Source organism: Planococcus citri, chromosome 3 (assembly GCF_950023065.1).
Source record: "Planococcus citri chromosome 3, ihPlaCitr1.1, whole genome shotgun sequence".
Lineage (NCBI taxonomy): Eukaryota > Metazoa > Arthropoda > Insecta > Hemiptera > Pseudococcidae > Planococcus > Planococcus citri.
This window is the reverse complement of record NC_088679.1, coordinates 66,004,457-66,025,900: the sequence shown is the minus strand read 5'-3', so window position 1 is coordinate 66,025,900 and position 21,444 is coordinate 66,004,457. Positions and strand designations below refer to the sequence as shown.

The 21,444-nt window shown below is 35.9% G+C and overlaps 1 protein-coding gene and 1 long non-coding RNA gene across 16 annotated transcripts in view; one reads left to right on the top strand and one right to left on the bottom strand.

Moving 5' to 3' along the window:
• The window catches only part of bru1 (bruno 1), a 323,289-nt gene that overhangs the window by 135,923 nt on the left and 165,922 nt on the right, over positions 1-21,444 (bottom strand). For all 15 annotated transcript variants that reach the window (XM_065353887.1, XM_065353886.1, XM_065353892.1 and 12 more), the window contains exon 4: positions 27-109. In XM_065353887.1, coding sequence (XP_065209959.1) covers positions 27-109 — 83 coding nt within the window. The remainder of the gene's footprint in view (positions 1-26; positions 110-21,444) is intronic.
• Positions 1-21,444, top strand: part of LOC135838319 (uncharacterized) — a 57,493-nt gene that overhangs the window by 25,025 nt on the left and 11,024 nt on the right. The gene's annotated exons all lie outside the window — the stretch shown is intronic.

Genomic DNA, 21,444 nt, shown 5'->3' with positions numbered 1-21,444 from the left:
AAGTATAAAAAATTACGTGTACTTACTCCTGGTAATATTTTAATATTGTGTAAGGCATTTTGAGCATCTAAAGCGGCTTTTCTGGTATAATACGTCAGGAAACAGCAACCTGAAAAAACACGAAAAAATTATTTCCATCGGTTGCGAAATTTTATTTCTAAGATTCTACTCGGTATGCGAAAAAATGAATAAAAAAAGCGTCTCTTCAGCATTTCAAGTGTCCATCTATAAAGAGCCAATCATCGGTTTTTCAGCGAGAACTTTCGAAACATTCGACTATACCCGCTTTTCACCACCGTATAAGTACCTACTTATATATTTTTTAGGCTGAAATTCGTCATCTTATCTGCGATGACAAATTCGCCCTCGTTGACTTCAAATATCTATCATCTCGCAAAAAAACACTTTACCGAGCAATTTTTCCAATTTTTTTTTCTCGAACGAAAATCTCCTAAACGAGAAGGTAGGTAATTTCCATTTAAATACGTTGCGGAGGAGAACCTGTCCCTGCTCGCGTTTTCTCGATGAAAAATATATGTGTATTATTTGGAAAATTAATTTAACTGTTTGATGAATAATGTTTCGAAATAGCGGTTTGAACGTCTACCTAGTAAATTACGCACCTACGTGCTACCTCCCCCCTCCCCATTCTGCTCCTTTCGTTGTACTATAGAGAAAAGGTATCTCAAGTTTCCATTTTACTGCTGGTATACCTATACATCAGACATTTGGGCTTTTGTTGCGTGATTTATGCAGTTAAAATTTTACTATTTTGTTACACCTGAAATAATATTTTACGAATAGAATTTTTACTGCGGTATATTAACATTTTACTCATAGTCTAGGTTCGCTGCTACGGCTGCTTTTCCTCGCCTTCTTTCGCACGCTGTATCCTCGTCTTATTTATACTTTCTCTCTGTTTCTCTGTGTTTCTCTCGTCTCGCCCTTTCTTTGTTGTGTTTATGGAACGTGTATATCTGCTATAATGGTTCTTCTCGAGAGCGCGTGGCGGAACTTTATTCAATTTAGAGCCCATAGTAATACTCAAGACTTTATATTGTGCTGCCATCTTAACGTCGTGAAACTTTAATCAGGGTTGGCCAAAGTTTTTTTTACGGATTATATTTTATTTTGATTATAATTTGGAGGATTGATGTGGTGAGTGATTTATGAAGGTGTCGAAGTTGGTTTGTGAGATGAAATTATACCTGTACTGTTTGGAAATGTGTTTGTTCGATTTGTTATTTGAACAACGAAAATGACGATTTAATCAATTTTTCAGAATAATTGAAGTATTTAATTTAACTCGGATCAAATTGGGAAAGAAAAAGATGAAAGAGGATCTAAAAATACACCGCCACCAGATCTAATTTTATAAGCAGATAAAATCAAAAAATTACCAAAAACCATTCACTTCTTAAATTATATAAATTTTCAAAAGCTATCGCTCTCGCTTCGTTTGGGCCAGATCATTTTCCTTTTCCTTTCTCCAACCGAAGTTAAGAGAGCAGAAAAATTGACTTCTCACATTAAAAATAATTTTGTTTTATTTGAAACCAGCCAAAACTGCCAGAAAGTCCCAACTTGAAAAATGTTCAAGAATGAAAAATTAACTTCAGAAATTTAAGAAACAACCAAATAACTCCCACAAGAAAAGGAGAAGTGGAATAGCATATATGCGTAGAAAAGACGGAAGGTATCGTGTTAACAATTAAGAAACAGAAGAGGTCTGGATCAACTACATATGTACAAGAAGTGTATGTAGTCAGTGGCGTAGCCAGGATTTTCTCAAGGAGGGGCCAAAACCAGATTTTTAGCCATGAAAAATCGAAATCAGGGGTAATTTTCTGGAAATCTAGTGTGATGTGTGGTGATTTCATGAAAATGAAGGCAAAATTACTGCTCGAGCGAAGCGAGAGCGAAAATTTTTAGAAAAAATTGGTCCAAACAACCAGCGGTGGCAGCCTAGATTTTGCCTGGGTGTAGCGAAACTGGGATTGGTTGAAAGAAAAAAGTGTTTATTTTTTCTGGGTGTAGCAAAAATTTTTGAGGTTTAAACTGATTAAATAAGAACAGAAAAAGAGATACTTTTTCACTGTTTATCAACTTTTACCACAAAAATTGAGTCTGTGTAGGTAGTCGACTAGCAAAAAACGAACAAAACAAATTGTTATGGCTAAAAACTTGAATTATAACAATATAAAATTAGAGGGTGATTTTTTTCTGGGAGTAGCGAATTTTTTTTGGGTGTAGCGAGCTGTTTTTCTGGGTGTAGCGAACTTCTTCTGGGTGTAGCAGCTCGCTACACCTGCTATACAAAGGCTGCCACCGCTGCAAACAACGAAAAAACGTCCATTTTTGCATGTTTTCTTACAAATTTTCGCTCGCAAGGGGGGCATGGCCCCCTTCGCCCCCCTTGGCTACGCCACTGTATGTAGTTGACACATGTCCGGCTGAAATGGAAGTTTCATCCACAGAGATGGCACCACAAATTGAAATGTGGGAGCTGAGGAACGCGGTGAAGAGATGAGCCAGAAACCACAAAGCCTGTTAATGAGCCATGCACTGAAGCTACTACTCACCATCATAAATGCCAGAATTGAAATGAAAATAGATGAAAATCTAAGCAAAACACAATATAGCTTTGTAGTGAAAAAAGGGTTGAGAGATGCAATCGCCCTGCTGAAAGTGATCATTCAAAGAGCACTGAATGTAAACAGGGAAATCATTCTTTGCTTTGTCGATTATGAGAAAGCATTTGATCGAGTCAACCATGAGAGGATGTTGGAGATCCTGAAAAAAATACAATATTGATGACAAAGACCTGCAAATTATCAATAAACCTGTACTGGGAGCAGAGCGCAAACATCAAGATTGGAACTGGGTACTGGGAAAACGGATGTGGTATAAAGAGAGGTGTGAGGCAAAGATGCCCCCTCTCACCTAGATTGTTCAACATGTACGCAGAAGAAATAATGAGAGAAGCACTAATTGAAAAAATGGGGTTCAAGATCAATGGCAAGAGAATAAACAAAATAAGTTACGCAGATGACAAAATGATCCTTGCTGGGACAGAAGCGCAGATGCAGAAGATGATCGATGAATCATCAGTGCTGGATTAAAATACAGAATGAAAATAAATGCAGGCAAGACCAAGGTTATGAGATTCACAAAAGGAGACAATAAAGAGGTCAAAATCAACATTGGAACTCAAGAAATTGAAAATGTATACCAATTCAGATACCTTGGAACGCTGATTAACAACAATGGTAGAGATTATAAAGAAATTACAATTTTTTTGTACCTAACAAATTGTAAATATTCTGATGATTTCGCTCTCAATTTGCAACGGCAAAATCGACAATGTTCTGTATTTTTTTTTTCAATTTTATACGCCAAAAATTACACGAAAAATATCACAAAAAATTGCGAATTTCTGATTTTTAATTTCAGTACCAACTACCAACCTTGTAATACATAGAACAATTCAAATTTTTTTGTCAAGTATAAAAGCATCGTTTTTGAACATTTAAAATTATTCAATATTTTTTAGTTCTTCAACTTCACCTTCCACCTTCAAAAATTTGTTGAACCACATTTGGCTAATTAGCACGAAAAATACTGGCCGGGGGGAGGGGGGAGTCTGGAATAAATAATTGAGAAAATCTGGCGAAAAAATTGGGGAATGTTTCAGCATGGAAAAATAAAGGAAAACAATTTCTTGGAATGGCTGAACACCCTGTAGAATTTGAATGTTGGAAGTTCATGGACCTAACATGATTTGGAAACCATACTTATCTCCTATCGTATAGTTCCGAAAAACCGCTATTGCAAAAGTGCCTTATTAGAGAGTTTGATACGAGCTCATCTCCTTCTGACTCCGAATAACACGCTTTGGCAATCAGATAGTCCAGCTTTAAGCAACTAGAAATCTTCAAAAAGAAAAGAAAAAGCTTTCAAAAATATGCTTTTCTTAATCATTCACGTCCGAGCTCAATTTCCGATACACCCCACAACTCTGTTCCCAATTACTAAGAAAACGATCAAGTTAAACGTTTCGGTCCATCATCAAATTCAATATAAACCTACATGTACTCGTAACTGATGAGAAAATCAAGTCGAGTGTTAAGCCTTAAGGTTAATTAGACAAATTGAATTAAAAATTCCATCTTTCAATACGTACGATATTCTGGCTCGTACGAAAGCTAATATAAAGTTTACAAGGTGCAATAGAACGCAGCTAAAAGCCTATTAGTGTATAAAACAATTTCTCGCGAAAGAACACCGGATGAAATTTCGTTAGGGAGAAAATTGAGCTATAAGAGAGAGAGTCGAGCTGGCTTGGCAGATTTAATTTTATGACGCGAACGCGGATAAGGGGCGATTTATCGTTGCTCGGCGCGCCGTCGAATGGGGATTTAAACCATCACATAAATTTTAATTGGCTCGATCATTATGGTGTAAATTCGATGTCTGATTTGCGTATACCTATTTTAGGGGCAGGTTCCGTTAACGTAAGCTTTTTTCCCTACTCGTCTGGTTGTAATGGCGTTCGAAAAAAAAAAAAAAAAGTGGAAAAGGAGAAAAAAATATAGAAAGTTACCCTAATAGTTAATCAAGCCGATTAACGTTACAGATATAAAATTAAAGTAATAAATAATTTCGCAAGCGGTTGTGCAAAAAATATACAAAAGTTGGATGAAAAAAAAAGACAAAGGCGACCGGATCCACGCGTGGTAATTCGCATCGAGAGAGTATCCCGTATAGTTAGGTCTGTGTATAGGATGCGAAAATCTCGCTGGAAATTTAATAACACCTCGAACAATAAGGGTAAAATAAAAGCAGCACGCGACGAGAGGGGAAATAAAATTTACCTAATAAAACTAAAATCGTATTTAGTATCATCTAATAAGGTGTTTATTAAGGAAGTTGATAGCGCGCAAAGTATAATTTGTTTTCCGCCTGAAAATGCCCTCTTTCTACGGTAACGAGAGTCTGGAGACCAATATTCACAGCTTTTATTATTGTCGTTAACGTCAACCGCCATTGTCGCCATGGCAACTTATTTTCAAAACGACAGTTTCACAGATTGTCTACGAAATCTTAAACAAAATTTTTTCCTGACATGGTTGTCGTTAATGTTATCCTCATTGCAGGTTGTCATTTTTTCCTCCCCTGGTATCCCCAGCTGCTCCTAATTCCAGCCTTGTAGTATTATTTTTCATTGCACCGTATCTGCTGCCAGACCTCTAATAAGCCAAAAAGGCCTATCTCAATTTGCCATTTCGGTCGTCTGTGCGTTGCGCCTGGTTTCTTTCTGTCCTGTCTCGCTGTTTCGCGCTCGCTCGCTCGCTCACTCGACATTATACCTACCTTTCTAATGGCTTATTTTATTGGCCACTAATAAAAAACAACATCGAGACCGGTATCATTAGTTTAATTGATTTCCCTTATTAATGGAGATTTCGTACTTTTTCTTTTTCCTTCTTCTTCAGTTTCGGACTCCTTTTAATATAAATGTTTCCTTTCGTAATTTCCGTTTTATTTAAAAGCTTATTCGCCAAATTAGAATAATTACGATGAAAGAGGAAATAAAAAAAGGTGATAATTTGCGCGCGAAAATGGCTTCATTTTTCATTCTCGTTGTAGGTGTTTAAATTCAAGTGCTATTTAAGCCCAAAATGAGATTTTTTTTTAAAAGAAAAAGTCGGAAAAATTTTCAAAATGTTATCCTACGAGTTTGAGCCATGAAACATGGTTATAATGAGAGTGAACTTGCAAAGGTCCAAGTTCAAGGTTGAAAATGAAAGTTCAGATAGTTAGTTTGAAGTAATGAACCATTACAAACGTATATCAATTTTTCTTTGGAAATAGAGGGGATGCTGGAGGGGTACCAAGATGTGATATCTAAAAGTAAGTAAATATTCGACCACAGTGCCCTCAAAAACCTGTAAAACAACGTCACACGAAATTTCGAGGGAGCGAGGGGGGATGTTAGAGGAATTAGATGAAAAAAATGACTCGATATTTGAATTCGTTGCCTTCGAATTAGTAACGATCGATATGTGATGTGACGTACTATTTTTTTCGTTGAAATGCTGACCTAAATTTAGGGATCATTGGATCCCTTGGAAAGTTGAGATCGCATTTTGAAAATTTTTTCAATTTTTAAAACAATATAGGTTTTAACCTTTGTACAGATTTTATCAATGTTTTCGAAAATTGGATCCCAAATTGTCTTCATTAGGCCATTTGATTTCTGGAGGAGGCCACTGACCCGTCTGTCTGGCTCTTGAAGGCCTTCTGACTTCTTGTGTAGACTTCCAAGGTCATTGACCCGTCTGTCAGGCTTCTGGAGGTCGTCCGGCTCCCTGCGTGGCCTTCCAAGGTCATTGAACTGTCTGTATGGCTTCTGAAGGCTGCCTGGGTTCCTGTCTGACCTCCACTGGTAATTGACCTGAAGGTCGTCGTGCTTACTGTCTGGTCTCCTATGATCATTGACCCGTCTGTCTGGCCTTCCAAGGTCATTGACCCGTCTGTCTGGCTTTCCGTCTGGCCTTCCAAGGTTATTGATTCGTCTGTCTGGCCTCCTGTCTGACCTTCCAAGGTCATTGACCCGTCTGTATGACTTCCTCGCAGGTCATTAACCTATCTATATAGTTTCTAAAGGCTGTCTAGTTTCATGACTGGTTTCCTAAGGTTATTGACCCGTCTGTCTGGCTTCCAGTCTGACCTTCCAATGTCATTGATTCATCTGTCTGGCTTCCTGTCCGGCCTCCTAGGGTCATTGACTTGCCTGTCTGGCTTCTCAAAACCATCCGGCTTCCTTCGGGTCATTAGCCTGTTTGTATAGCTCCAGAAGACCGTCTGGGTTCCTGTTTGGTCTCCTAAGGTCATTGACCTGTGTTTCCTGTTTGTCTGGATTTTTAATTGATCTATCTTTATAGTCTTCAAAGAGGCTCCCTTTTGAATTTTTTGAATTTTTTTAGCTTCGAAAATATCGAGTAAAAGGTCGTTTTAGACTAATTAGAGGTCCCCGAGTCTGAATCTGGTTTCATTTAAGTCGTGGATCGCTGATTTAATGAGAGGTGGCGGCTATTTCACAAAAATTAGTCAAAAAATCTCATTAAAAAATAAAGCAGAACTTGACTCATATTTTCCCTCATTTTTTACAGTATAAACTAGACAAAAATACCATTTGAAAGCCTTACTAAGGCGAAGCGAGTAAAACGGTCGTTATATATTTCCCCATTTTTTCCAATTCACCTAATTTTTCCTAAAAATTCCTAACTTTTCAACTAAATTTTTCTGTTAGAGGAGGGGGGCTTTGAGGCATCCTTTCAAAAATTCGTAACTTTTCATCTAAATTTTTCTGTTAGAGCGGGTGGGTTTGAGACACCCCCGCTGTTCAGCACTCCTTCTGTTCCCGGTTCAAAATTAGACACCTATTTCAGGACCCTGGAACCCTAACCTTGTACCAAATTGATGTATTTTCTTCAGTCAAAAAATATTTCATTTGGTGAATGGCGAATGCTTGCTGTTTTCAAAAATTTTGAGACCCTTGATCCCCTCTCCAAATAAGTCACCACGTGTAAAAAGTCAATTCTCGGACCCTGAATTTGCAGTTTTTCAGTTTTTCTAAAGACTAGAAGAATGTACCCTACTCCCTGTTGAACATTTTTCAAGCTTATATTCTTACGTAATTCTCTACACTTTCAATCCCTGCTCAGAATGTCTTGAAAGGTAATAAGAACAACATAATATAAAAATTTCTCCTTTATGGAAAAATACTCACCGAAAAGCATATCATTACGCAGTATAGGGACCAAAAAAAAAAAGTTATAAAAATTCTCCATCCGAACGATAACGTGGCACCTAACTATAAAAGTACAGTCTAACACGTGCCCGGTACTTTACAATTACTGGCAATTTGGTCGATTGGTAGTCTCGAACCCAAGCCTTACATTTATCTGTACCACCATCAAATCGTATAAATGTGTAAACAAACCAACTTACGATTTACCTACAGAGTAAGAGGGTTAGCTGAAGGAGAAAGAAGGAGGCGTTACAGGAACACTTGGACGTAAATTCATCGACGCGTATCCCCCTATATGCGTGAGCAAACAATTCGCCAAAAATTACACCAAGCAAGGTTTGAAGTGTAACTTGAAAAAGTACAAGGAATAAAACTTAATTGAAATATCAAAAAAAAAAAAAAAAAGGAGAGAACTTTACGCCTCGAGTTTTACCTAAGGTGTTGGAGGCTTCACACTGCACCGAGTTGAACGCGCTTTTCATAAATTTTTCATTTATAAAATAATGTAAGCGGAAGTGCCAGGGGGCGGACGGGTGTAAATAAAAATACGAGCTCATTAGAGTTTAACCCTCGTCGAGAGTGTTAGCCGCTAAATGAATTTTCTTCACGATATGAACCAAATAAATTACACCAATCGTACTGCGCTTAACGACTCCAATGAATTTCACAATCAACTCCCAAACGAACGAAAAATCACGAGTGAAATTAACGCTTATAAAAGGATATACCTAACCTACGATATGTATTATCGAGGTCGTTCGTTATTCTAGGTGCACGCAGTCTTTTTTTTTATCTTTGCTATTGAAACACTTCGCCTCTTTTCTAATTACGATAAAGGTTAACATTTTTTTTTTCGAAAAGGATTAAACCATTTTGCCAACTTTCTAGCTCGTACATTTTACCATAATTATCGTCGCTATCGGACATTATTATTAAGACAATGTTTTTTACTTTGCCTCATTAATTTATACGTTTAGTTATCCTCTTCTCTATACTGCTTTGTGAACTCCTACGCGAAAACTTCAACTGTTAAACAGACTTCTCTTTCGCTTTTTTTTTTCATGATGAGGTTTAAAATCTGATAACGTGATTCTCAATGGTAGAATTTTTCACGTGAAATTGGAGCAGTTGTTGAAATGAGTTTAACTTGAAATGAAGTGCAACTGTTGCGGGCGGTTGAAAATGATTAGGAGATAAACTCCCAAATTTGTATACTCATGTGATCATTTTTGAAATTTTGAAAATTGACGCCCCCTTCAAGAACTTGATTCGGGGCCAGCGTGTTAAATCAAGTTGGAGAATTGTAATTAGCGCTTTTGAAAAATTTCCATACCCTTGTCACAATTTTTGAAATTTCGAATATATTGAACTTCTCTACTAGGGACTCAATTATGGATCAGTTAATGGTAAAATTGCGGATAAAAATTGAAATCAGTCTCCTCAAAAATACAGATTTCTATACTCATTTCACAATTTTTTGAATTTTGAAAATTGGAGCTCCTGGAGGCTTTAATTACATTTCTCAAACTTATATAATATTCTTAAATCATCCACACTTTCAATCCCTGCACAGAACTTGAAGGGTAATAAGAACAACATAATACACATATAAAAATTTCTTCTCCATTCGAACGATAACGTGGCACCTATAAAAGTATAGTCTAACACGTACCCGGTACTTTACAATTACATGCAGGCAAAATCCTATTAGTCCACAATCGGTCCTTGGTAAACACTTTGCTGATATCAAAAACCAAAATGTGGCATGTAACATAGTTGACAAGGCAATGGATCAGTGTTGATCACTGATGGTAAACTGGGCTATCCCTACTCTCTGATATTTTCATATCACGTATACCAACCCACAATGCAGTACTTACTTTTTGCCTAACTCTAGAACTGAAGGGGCTTCGTAAATTTGAAAAAATGTACTGTCCTTCATTTAATTTCTCAAGGTAAAATTAATTTTTCCAAATTTACGAAGCCCCTTCAGTTCTAGAGTTAGGCAAAAAGTATGAATAACATTTTTTGATCGTCTTGATGTCCTGTATCCTAATTGCTAATCAGTTTTGAAAAATTTTGAAATTGAAAAAATTAAAATGTTTAACATTGGCAGCCCTGAATTTCCAAAACAAGGCTCGTTTCAGGAAAAGTGAATATACCGTGTAGGTAGCCCCTTCATATGCTACATGTAGGCAACCGCTTGGTCTGACCAGCAACCAACACTTCTGATCGTTCCTAGTAAGAGGGATAAAAGAGAGATTCTGCCACCCAATTGGGCAGGCCACTGTGAGTCGCCTACTGCCCTACAGTGATTACCTACAGTTGGGCCAAATAACACTGGCTGGGGTAGAGAAAGTTCTCAAACAAGCTGAGAAGGAACTAGAAAAGAAAATCCAACACTCCAACTAGGGAAAGATAGAGACCAAATCAAATGGGATCTTCACCCTGGAGGAATTAGAGGATGATCTAATGAGACAATGCGCACGGTTTGCCTTGGCCCATTGGGTCAGCAGAGACTTCAGGATGTCCAAGAGCATTGCACTCCTGTTCAAACAAGCCGTTGGCAACCAGGACACTCTCAAAAAATATGGAAATTACATCATTCACACCATCACCAAAGAACAGTACAATGATAAGCCATCAATCAAGGACTTTGTAACAACAATGAAAGCACTTGCTGCTAAACTCAAGATCAAAAAGATAGCGGTACTAAGACTAGGGTGTGGCTCAGATAAACTAGAGTGGCCAATAGTGAAGCAATCCATCATCAAATGCTTCAAGGACCACTCAGTTACTGTCAGAGTATGCACCCAGAGGCCCGAAGGAGGAACAGCTTCAATCCTGATCTACCAACCAAACATCGACCTGAAGAAGCCCTGTAAATAACCCATCAAGATGCATTACCTCCTGTAAATAACTATAGCCCTTTTGACAAAATCTATCAAAAAATCGCCTAGTCGCTAACGACTAGCCACTTTTTTGTATCAACTAACGATTTATAGGCTAACAACCAAAGATTTCTCGCATAAATCTTTAGTGGTTAGGATGAGTGACGATTTTTATTGTCATTTGTCGTCAGTCTTCCAAGCAACTGGAGATTTTTACAGTCGTTTGTTTCCAGAGATACATTTCACTGTTCAAAAAATCGCGAGTTGTTTACACCACAAACGACTGTTCTCAAAATCTCCAGTTGAAAGTAATTCATTAGGTGACGACTAGCAACTTAACCCTAGCAACTGACGACTCTTTTTATGTAATCTGTGAGAGAGACTGACGAGTTCATATGCACTTCTTTTCCCCTCAGCCCACATAAATGTCAGTTATTTTTAAATTCCCAACGGTTTCTGATTTCCTGTCTTATTGTTAGTATGTGATGTGAATGTTACTCGAGCACAAGGCATTTTCAGTGTCCGATCTAGTATCTATGTAGTTTGTTTTGTGTAGTTATATGTTTGAAATAGTTTCCTTAAAATGTGCATTTGTTCGGTCAAAAGATGTGTTGTGACGTTTTTTTCCATAGCTAAGTGAAGAAATATGTGAGGATCTAACCACTTTTTTGTTTGCTTGATGTAATAACTACATATGTGATGTGTGGAAATGGAATAGCCTAGCTAAATCAATAAATGTATAATGATATGCATGAGTGGTAGCCATCAGATATCGAGGAATCCAGAGACATAGCCAACAAGAGGGCAAAGGGGGCAATTGAGTTAGTCTTGAGCCCAAGCAGATTAAAATTCGATTTGACAGGTACAAAAATAGGCGATTTAAACTTTCTAAACTTTCGTTGAACTTTTTTTTTGTTCTTAAATGTACTTTGCTTGAGCTCATCAGTTATAATCCTATCTTTTGTTTTCATAAAATAATGATGTTGTAATATGACTAATTTTTAGAAAACTATTCACAGTTTCATGTTTTCTTTGTTACTAAAAAAATACGTTGCTTTCCCCTTCTCAAAGAAAATTGTGGCTAAGTCACTGAGCAATTGAGAATGTCTACTTATTATTTTGGCGGTTTGAAGTTGAGTTTGTTTTTTTTTTTCAGTTGCCTGGAATATTTTCAAAGTTCTTTGTTACAAATAGGTATCGTTAGCCCAACTACGTGTAATACTTTTTGAAATAGTGTTCGACTGTTCGTGGTATAGTGCATACGATTTTCAAATAGACAGATCGTCAGGCAGTCGCTAGCAACTTTTTGGGATAAAATCGGCCGACCAAAATTGTGGTGAGTCGTTAGCAACTAACGAGTCTGCAGTCGTTAGTTAACTAGCAACTAACAACTCTCAGCTAATCGCTAGTTGCTAGTTAACTAACGACTGCAGACTCGTCAGTTGCTAACGACTCACCACAATTTTGGTCGGCCGATTTTATCCCAAAAAGTTGCTAGCGACTGCCTGACGATTTTTTCTAACGATTCTGAAAAATTTTGTCAATAGGGAGTTGGCTTTTTCAAAACCTATGCATGCCCTACTTATAAATATTTTTTATAATTTTATTTCAAAACCATAAGCTTAAATAAATCTAATGTGGGTTTCTTTCTTGTAATATAATGCTGTACATATTTGCAAAATAGATCAAGTTAACTAATCGTACCTATTTTCCTAAATTTTTCAGCTTAAATTAATTAATCATATCGCATATCTAGTATTGTACTCTTAAGTCCAATGTGAGAGGCTGGTGTGAAGCCCTTAGTAAGTGCACTGGCCTCCTCGCAAAAGCCCCCCCCCCATATCCGAAACTCGTGTAATGCAAAGGGGAGACCAACACTTGTTGACCCCCCCTAGGCACCAAATTCTCCTCCATAAAATCCTTTTCCCAAAGGTGGGTTGGGGGACTCAGTCTACCTGATGGGCATGTGTGAATAACAAAGCCTGGTAGGGTGATTGGGCCCTTGGCAACCGCCTAGGGGGCATGGGTCGTGATGGACAACCCATCTTTCACCCCTCCCCCTCCCCACCGCATCATAGATCTAGGATTAGGGATAAATTAAGATATTACATTTTGTTTAGATTTAATCTTAGATTTAGGATGTAAATAAATATGTTTATTTGAGAAAACCCCCGGCACCTTGTGTGTCTAGGGAACCAAAAAAAGGGTCAGGGATAAAATCGAATAAAAAATTAAAATCAAACGATTTTTGGATGTGAAAAATGTATTTCTGCAGCCCCAGGTCGTCCCAAAAAAGAAATAGTATTTTAAGTAATCTTTGTAAGTACGAGAAGACGTTTGCAGTTTTAAATTAAAACTTTACTTATCAAGAGGTTTCTTGAAAAAAAAAACAGACAACTGAGCACAGCTTGAAAAAAGACTCGAAAATCTATGTAATTATTCCATGACTTTACAACATTGAAATTTTTCAGAATTTCATTACGACAAAAAAAAGAACCCATACAGGCAATTTTATAGCCACATAGCAAATTTTAAATGATGAAAAAAAAATCGATTTCATTTTGTTTACTCAAGTTCAACGACTACATGACGTCAGGATGTATTAGACCTCATGCTTTTAACGTTCGATTACCGTTTTGACATAATGATGGTTATCGATTCGAAACATTCGTCTTGAAAAATTAATAACAATGTCCACGTAGCTTTTAATTTTATTAAGTGAATTTTTTTCCCTAAGGAAACGAGCATCCCCATTTACTAGGAAAAAAAATGCCTTCACTGCGCTGTCGAAAATTCAAAACATTCGTGAATCGCAAGCACGTTAATACATATCGAGTATACAATTAATAAGCAATGAGAACGAGTAGTGTATTTTCTTTATTATACGATATTCATTTTAGAAACGCTTTTATGCTGATTATTACGACGACTGTGGTGACGGTCAAGGAGAACGGGGGGTGGGGGTGGGGGGGTTGATGAAAGGACTATAAAGCGAACTTTCAAGAGGACAGTTCAAGAACATACTTATTCGGTATAGTTTACTTTTTGGCGAGTTTTATAACAACACGAAGTGGAAACACAATTTTTTAACGTTATTAATTTTGTATCTCATTTGAAATTTTTTGACAACGTGCGTATTTGTGTATTTCATCGGTATTGGTATATTTTTAGTTTATGACGTAAATATACAATTAATGCGTACCTACCTACAGATGTTCGAGAGAAAAACATGATACCTATACGAGTTGTGAAGCACATATTATTTTTTTGACGAGAGGTGTCAAATTCAGCTATTATTTGTGTGAATTTTTCACGAGCAAGTGTTTCGAGTGAATATCAATTATGAAAATATGTAATATAGTTACCTACGTAATTAAGATGGAGTTTAATGACTAAATTTTCAATTTTGATTTCATATGTACATGAAACGTAGGTATTTCAAATAGATAGGTAGGTACATTACAGGTTTCTGTAAAAAAAAGGTCGAATCACGAACACAGCAGTCGTTTGATTTTCAAAGAGGATAAAAAACCCAAAAAATTAAACAAAAGAACCAAGACGTTCGTAAAGTTAATCAATTTTACTTCTTATCAACGTTACGCTTTATACCGTAAAATACTTCGCCACTTTGGAAGAAAATTTTCAAGTTTTGGTGAAAATTTAAATTAAATTTCAAACCAAGTCTACGTAGTAGGTAGAGGTACCCACCTACTGCCATATCAATCTCGCAATTTATTTTCAAGACCTGGTAAAATTTGCAACGCGATAAAAACTCTTCAGTTGTCAAAACCACAATATTTTATATCTCGTTAACTCGGCTGCTGTTATTTTCATTAAACTCATCTTAACGCGTCAACTCATGCGAGCTAAAAATTCGAGGTGAATCTCGAACATTCGCTACTCCATGCGATTGTTTCTCGAGTCGAGAAATATACTTAAAGTATCATAAAGATAGTAAGTTTTGCGAGTTATATTTTGTTGTACCTACAAAAAGAATACAAGCAGGCGACCAAAAGATAAAACTTGATGTAAAAATAAATGCAGTCAATATCATCGATTTTGATTAAGTTATAGCGAGGAATGATGTTGCGAGAACTTCAATACACTCTGTCTGGATATAGGTACCTACACAAGTTTATACCAAGTTAGATACCGATAGCGAGCTTTCGAATTGTCACAGCATCCGAGGCAACGCCGTTTATCGCGTGTAATTCGCCCAGATGAAAACTCGAAACAATTCAACCGCGAAGTTACGTACGAGTACATAAAAGAACATGAGTTTTTTTTTATCGCGAAAAATATTAGAATGAGGTAAATCCTAGCATTGTGGATATTTTATACGCGTAGATAAATTTGTACATATTTTGTATAACTCCTGCCCCTCGCTGCCCTCCACTCTCACTAGGCTCAAGTTACGCTGAATCGCTTCGCTTGTTGTTCATTCGGATGAGAGAATCGTCCGAGTATGTAGGTAGAGTTATTCACAGTATGTATTATCCGAATTCCAAAATCTGATAGGTAACAATTTTAAATAAGTAAACAAATCTGTGGAGTTGTTGCATATCTAGGTTTTTTTTCTTTTTCTAAAGTGGTTTCAAAACATACGTCAACGTGACCTTAATTCGACATAATTTGATCCAACTGTAACTTTGAACTTGAACGTTCATAAGATAATGGTTCAATTTTTTGATCGAATTTGCCAGAAAAAATTCTTAACTATTGTAGTAATTTGAAATAATGTTTTTTCTTCTTTAATTTGTTGATTTGAGCAATATTTTTATGACTTTTCAAACGTCTAAAGAGTTGCTGAAGACTTTAAAAACGACCTCAACACCACCTGCAGTTGACTTGATAGAGAATGTTGAAATTAGAATGCAGAGTGAATTTCAGCTTCTAAATTGGCAAATTGAATCAAAAAACATGAAAATTGAGTGAAACAGCGCAAGAATTGTTCAAAATATACAAAAATCTCATTTTCCTCCACAAAAAAATTAAAAAACTACATAGATTATGTAGTAAAGTCATCATCATCATCATCATCATTGAGTCGTACGAGTATAACCGCTCGAGGTGGTATCGCATACAAATCAACGCCTACCCTTATGCCGAATTGGGTATATGGGCTAACATCCTTCATGTTGGTGTTGCCTCTATCGCGTTGATGATGTATCTCATGGAAATTTATTTTCGAGCTTCCACTACAGTAGTTTCCCACTTGCTTACTAGTGATATCTACACAAGCACCTTGAAGCTAGCCAGGTAGTTTAGAGACCCTGAGCTCCTCAGTGTAGAGCTCTATAGACGCTCAAACCAGTTTCAGCTTTTTGATTCTGCTAACAGATGGCATGCGTGATCTGTTAGCTCGGCTAATAACTGGTAGTTCCCCAGTGGCCCAGTACTTGATGTGTAATGTTGATAATTGCACGTAAGATTTTTAATTACACACACAAGCTTGCCTCTGTAGCTGGGTTCAAACCGGGTATCGAGGGAAAACAATAAAGGCAAAAATCTAAAGCAATCCCCCTCCTTAATGTCCTTCAGAGAATGGTTTAACATGATACAAAATTGAAAATTGTTGGAAAGGTGCAGGGAAAAAGAAGATAGATGAAAATCTGAGCAAAACACAATATGGCTTTGTAGTAAAAAAAAAGGGACGAGTGATACAATTGCCCTGCTGAAAGTGATCATTCAAAGAGCACCGAATGCAAACAGGGAAATCATTATTGCTGCTTTGTTGATTATGAGAAAGCATTTGAATATGTCATCTACGCTGAGAGGATGTTGGAGATCCTGAAGAAATACAATATTGATGACAAAAAGCTGCAAATAATCAAGACCTGTACTCTGTAGTGGAAGCAGAGTGCAAACATCAAGGTTGGAACTGAGTACTTGGAGAACGGATGTGATATAAAGAGAGGTGTGAGGCAAGGATGCCCCCTCTTACCTAGGTTGTTCAACGTGTACGCAGAAGCAATAATGAGAGAAGCGTGAATTGAACAAATGGGATTCAAAATCAATGGCAAAAGAATAAATGAAATAAGTTACACAGACGACAAAGTGATCCTTGCTGGGACAGAAGCGCAGATGCAGAAAATGATCAACCAAATAAACAGTACTGGATTAAAATATGGAATGAAAATAAACGCAGGCAAGACCAAGGTTATGAGATTTACAAAAGATGATAAAGAGGTCAAAATCAACATCAGAACTCAAGAAATTGAAAATGTAAACCAATTCAGATACTTACCTTGGAGCGCAGATCAACAATGATGGTAGAGTTAGGTAGAGATCATAAAGAAATTAAATCACGGATTGGAAAGGCAAAAAGTGCTTTCAATAACCTAGCCAAGGTGCTGGGAAATCGAACAATGAGTCTAGATCTGAGAAAGAGAATTATGAGATGCTATGTATGGACCATTCTGAAGTATTCCTGTGAAACATGGACCATGAGCGCAGAATGGGAGAAAAAAGTATCTGCTTTTGAGACGTGGTGGTATTGAAGGCTACTATGGATCTCATGGAAGCACTTCATTACCAATAAGGAAGTATTAGCAAGAATAGGAGAGGGGCGGAAAGTCATAGTAGAAGATCTCAAGAACAGAAAGCTAAAGTATTTAGCACATGAAATAAGAGAAAGGGGTATTTCCATGCTAGTGGTACAAGGGAAAACTCAAGGAAGAACGGCAAGAGGGAAGAAACTATCAGAGCTGCTAACAACAAACTTTCTAGCCAACTCCAATTTACTACAAATTACTAGTAATCTACCAAAAATTACAACTACAAGTGATTTTACCAATAATTACTGTTAATTCACCAAAAATTTACAATAATTTATTAAAAATAATGATAATTTACCAAAAATTACAGTAATTTACCAAAATTACAGTAATTTACCAAAATTACAGTAATTTACCAAAATTACAGTAATTTACCAAAATTACAGTAATTTACCAACATTACAGTAGTTTACCAAAATTGCGGTAATTTACCAAAAATTACAGTAATTTATAAGAAGTGACCATGAATTTGCCAGAAATTACTAGTAATTTATTAGAACTTACCAGAAATTTACAAAAATTTACTGAATAATAATTCACCAGACATTACTAGCTAAAAAATGAAAAGACGAAAAGCTGAAAAGCCAAAAAGACAAAAAAGACAAAAAGTCAAAAAAACAACAAGACAAGATGAAGAGAAGAGATGAAAAGATGAAAAGAAAAAAAGCCGCCAACAAAAAGCCAAATGACAAAATGATGAAAAGACAAAAAGACAAAAAGACGGACAGATGGAAAGACAGAAAGGCATCAAAGATAGAAAGACTGGATGAAAGAATGAATTAATAAAAACATAAAATAAAATGAAATTTTAGTATTGAAATAAAATAAAATAAAATTTCAATATTCAGTTCAGTATTCTGTTCAGTTCATCATTCGTTTGAAGTTCCAATGAAAAATGTTTGAGGGTTCAAATAAAAATTTTAATAAGTTTTTGAAAAATGATGTTCCTCCATTGTGTCTATACTTGAATGTGAATTATTAATACAATTTTTGTTCTTTCAACAGAGTGACTCTCTTTTTAAAAATTATGATGCCATCGATTGAGTTCAGCAAATTAAACTCTTGATTTTTCCCACTAAAAAACCAAAAAAAAAATTCCGACCAAGTTTGAATAAGGGCCACCCTATTGAGCACACAGTCATGCTTGGCAAAAAAGGGCACAACTGTAGGTCTATTAACGATATTTTGAGCTCGTGATGTTCGAAAAAATTTGATCCCCCCCCCCTCCCACCTGATCGCATGTGTAATTCATTTTTCAACAATCTGGAAAATTGGAGAAATCGATCCGGAAACCCCGGAAAAGTCAGGGAAAATCATTTCCAGAAATGAGTGGACACCCTAAATGGCCAAATTAGGGATTTCACGACATGGCTTCATTTTTTTCTCAAATCAACACCCCAGCTTAATTTCCACCATGTCTCGCGGATTGATCACCAGATTACGTCGATGCTTCGAGTTTTCAGCTTCTATCGTCCGTTTCGATAATATGTTTTCTTTCTCGACTGTGAGTAAAATTAAAAATACCGAACAAGTTCGTTGTCAAAGTATGATAGATTTGTAACATCAGATTTCTTATTCGGTCGAAGATGAATGAGTCTCTGATGACTATAAAAGTTTCTCGTATCTTGACGCCATAACATCGCACGATCGCGTCATATTGCTTTTATACTTACTGTACAATGTACATAAAAATAAAGATTTTAAAACTATATAATATTCGAGGGTTGAAAACCTCACTTTTGAAATTTCATCACTCGCGTGAAATTTCTCAACTATAATTAAATATTCGCAAAGATAGGTACAGAAAATATACTGCAAGAGGAAAGCAATGCACAAAAATAAGATAAGCTTGGCGCGCAATGATTTCATGGAAATTCTTTTGTGCTCTCTTTATTCTCTGTATCTGATTACAAATCGAATTAATTTCGTTTTAACGCTTTGCTACGTTTAAATAAATAGAAAAAAAAAAGATCCCCTCATGTTCACTTTAGGAATCACTTTTATAAGAGTAATGCAGCAAAGCGGCTGCGAATGTAACACTGAAAATGTTTGAGATTTGAAAATAAGACGACCGCGTGCCTGCCTATTTTCAAGAAATAACTTTTTAGTCTCAAAGGATCTCTCGTTGCAAAAGCTTACTTTTCGAAATACGAATAAAAGCATACTTAGAATATTTTTGAAATATTTTAGCTACTTCGTGTCTACAAGGTGGTGCAAACAAGGCATATTTTTTCATACAAGACGTACCGTATACCTACACTAAGCTCGTTATTTCGCTCTCTGTTATAAGGTGGCATATTTTTACGGATAATATTTTAGCATAGATGGAATTTTCTTTTAAATGGCATGGCAAGTACCGCCAAAGTATTCCATATTGATTTTAATTCGTTTAATAAATTCATTCTATACGTAATACGTATACGGAATTTCTATATAGTTTTGAATTTATAAACGTGCTCGTCGTATAAAGTGTCAAGATACAAAAAAAAAAAATCGAACATTTTCGTTCGATTTTTAAACAGGTACAAACTTCATTAAGGTTGAAAACTAGCACGCTTGTCATTGTACGGTAAAAATTTAAGGCTTCCTAAACATTAATCTAATTATTTTTTAAACATAATACAACCTGCCACGAGCCATACCGTAGGTACTTTACCTTATCATCACGTGAAAAAATCAATTATTGCGCGGTTCGTAAAAAATAAAAATTATAGATTAAAAATTCTCGATAGGTATACTTTCACCCTGTTTAAATGGAACTTTTTAGGCATATACGAGAGAGATGTCTAATCAAAACGAACCTGCTTTTAAGTCTGTTTTCCATTCGATTTTATTGAACGATTTATTCGGCCGTTGAAGCTTTTGATGTGGAATTAGGGTTGCGTATAAGAGTTGGCCAACCATCGAGTAATAGGGTAGGTAACCCTTGGAAAATTTTCGTGGTTCGGTTTAATTAAAAATATAAATCCATAAAGGGCCGTGACTTTTATCGGCGAAATTAATTTTTTTCCGTCTTGTGTCACCTGTCGATTACGTGGCTTTAATTTTTATCCGTTGTAGATACCGGGATTAAACCGTGTATACCCGAATGAATTTTCGATGGTTTGTTTAGGGGTAGGATACTTATACTCGTACCTCGTAGTTGTTATGAGATCGATCAGAAAGCTTTACTCGTTTATTGATTTTTTTGTCGAATTCTTGAACGATTCGGCCAACCTGCTGTAATTTGTTGATAGGTGAATGAACTTTGGAAGTTTTTATATTTAACGACCTGACTGATGCAACAATCCTAATTTCATGTTTTCGATAATAAGACTTCAATCAAATCTCTCAAGTTTATACTTTCTCCAACTAAATAAAAGTTTTCAAGTTGAAAACTCGAAAAGTCAAACAAAATGAAAATTGTAATTACCTATCACGTGACCAAAATTTCAGCAACCCAAATCGTTTTTTGAAATTATTGGTGAATTTTCAAAAATTACAAAACGTGATTTTCAAGAGATTTACTATGAGGTACATATTTTTGGCTTCAGAATTTTTAAAAATTTTTTCCAACTTAACTACCTACGACTTTAAAATACATTTTGAAAAGCTCAACTCAATGTTGAGAGACGTCCAAAAATCTGGGAAAAAGTCAACAAAATTATAGCGTACTCGTATTTTGTATTTCTACAGCTGATAATTTTTTCACAATTTTTCAAACGTTAGTCGTTGCTGAATTGCAATAAAACATTTTTGATTATTCGATTTAGGTACTCTTGAGGTGATCACGCAAGAATCACCTCAATTCTGATTGGTAGACATCGACGTATTCGTTAAAGAGTCCAATAAAATAAGCTGTAGGTAATTGAAATATGCTGGAACATTCGAAAATCTCGCTGGAGGCTTCAAAATGTGACTAAAGAGTGAGATTTATTTCAAAAGCAAGATTGAATTGGAAAAAAAATCTCAAAATGGTGTAAAATGATGCGAAAATTAGTTGAAAAAGCGAAGTGAAAATTTGCTAAAATTAAACAAAAATGTGAAAAAATTTATAAAATAATTCCAAAAATTAGGTAAATGATTAAAAATAACAAAGTTTTCTATGATTACGAAAAATTGGTGAAAATAGCTACATTTGTCAGAAAGTGAAACAAAATTGAAAAAATTTAGCAAAAATTGTAAAAAAAAATAATTAATA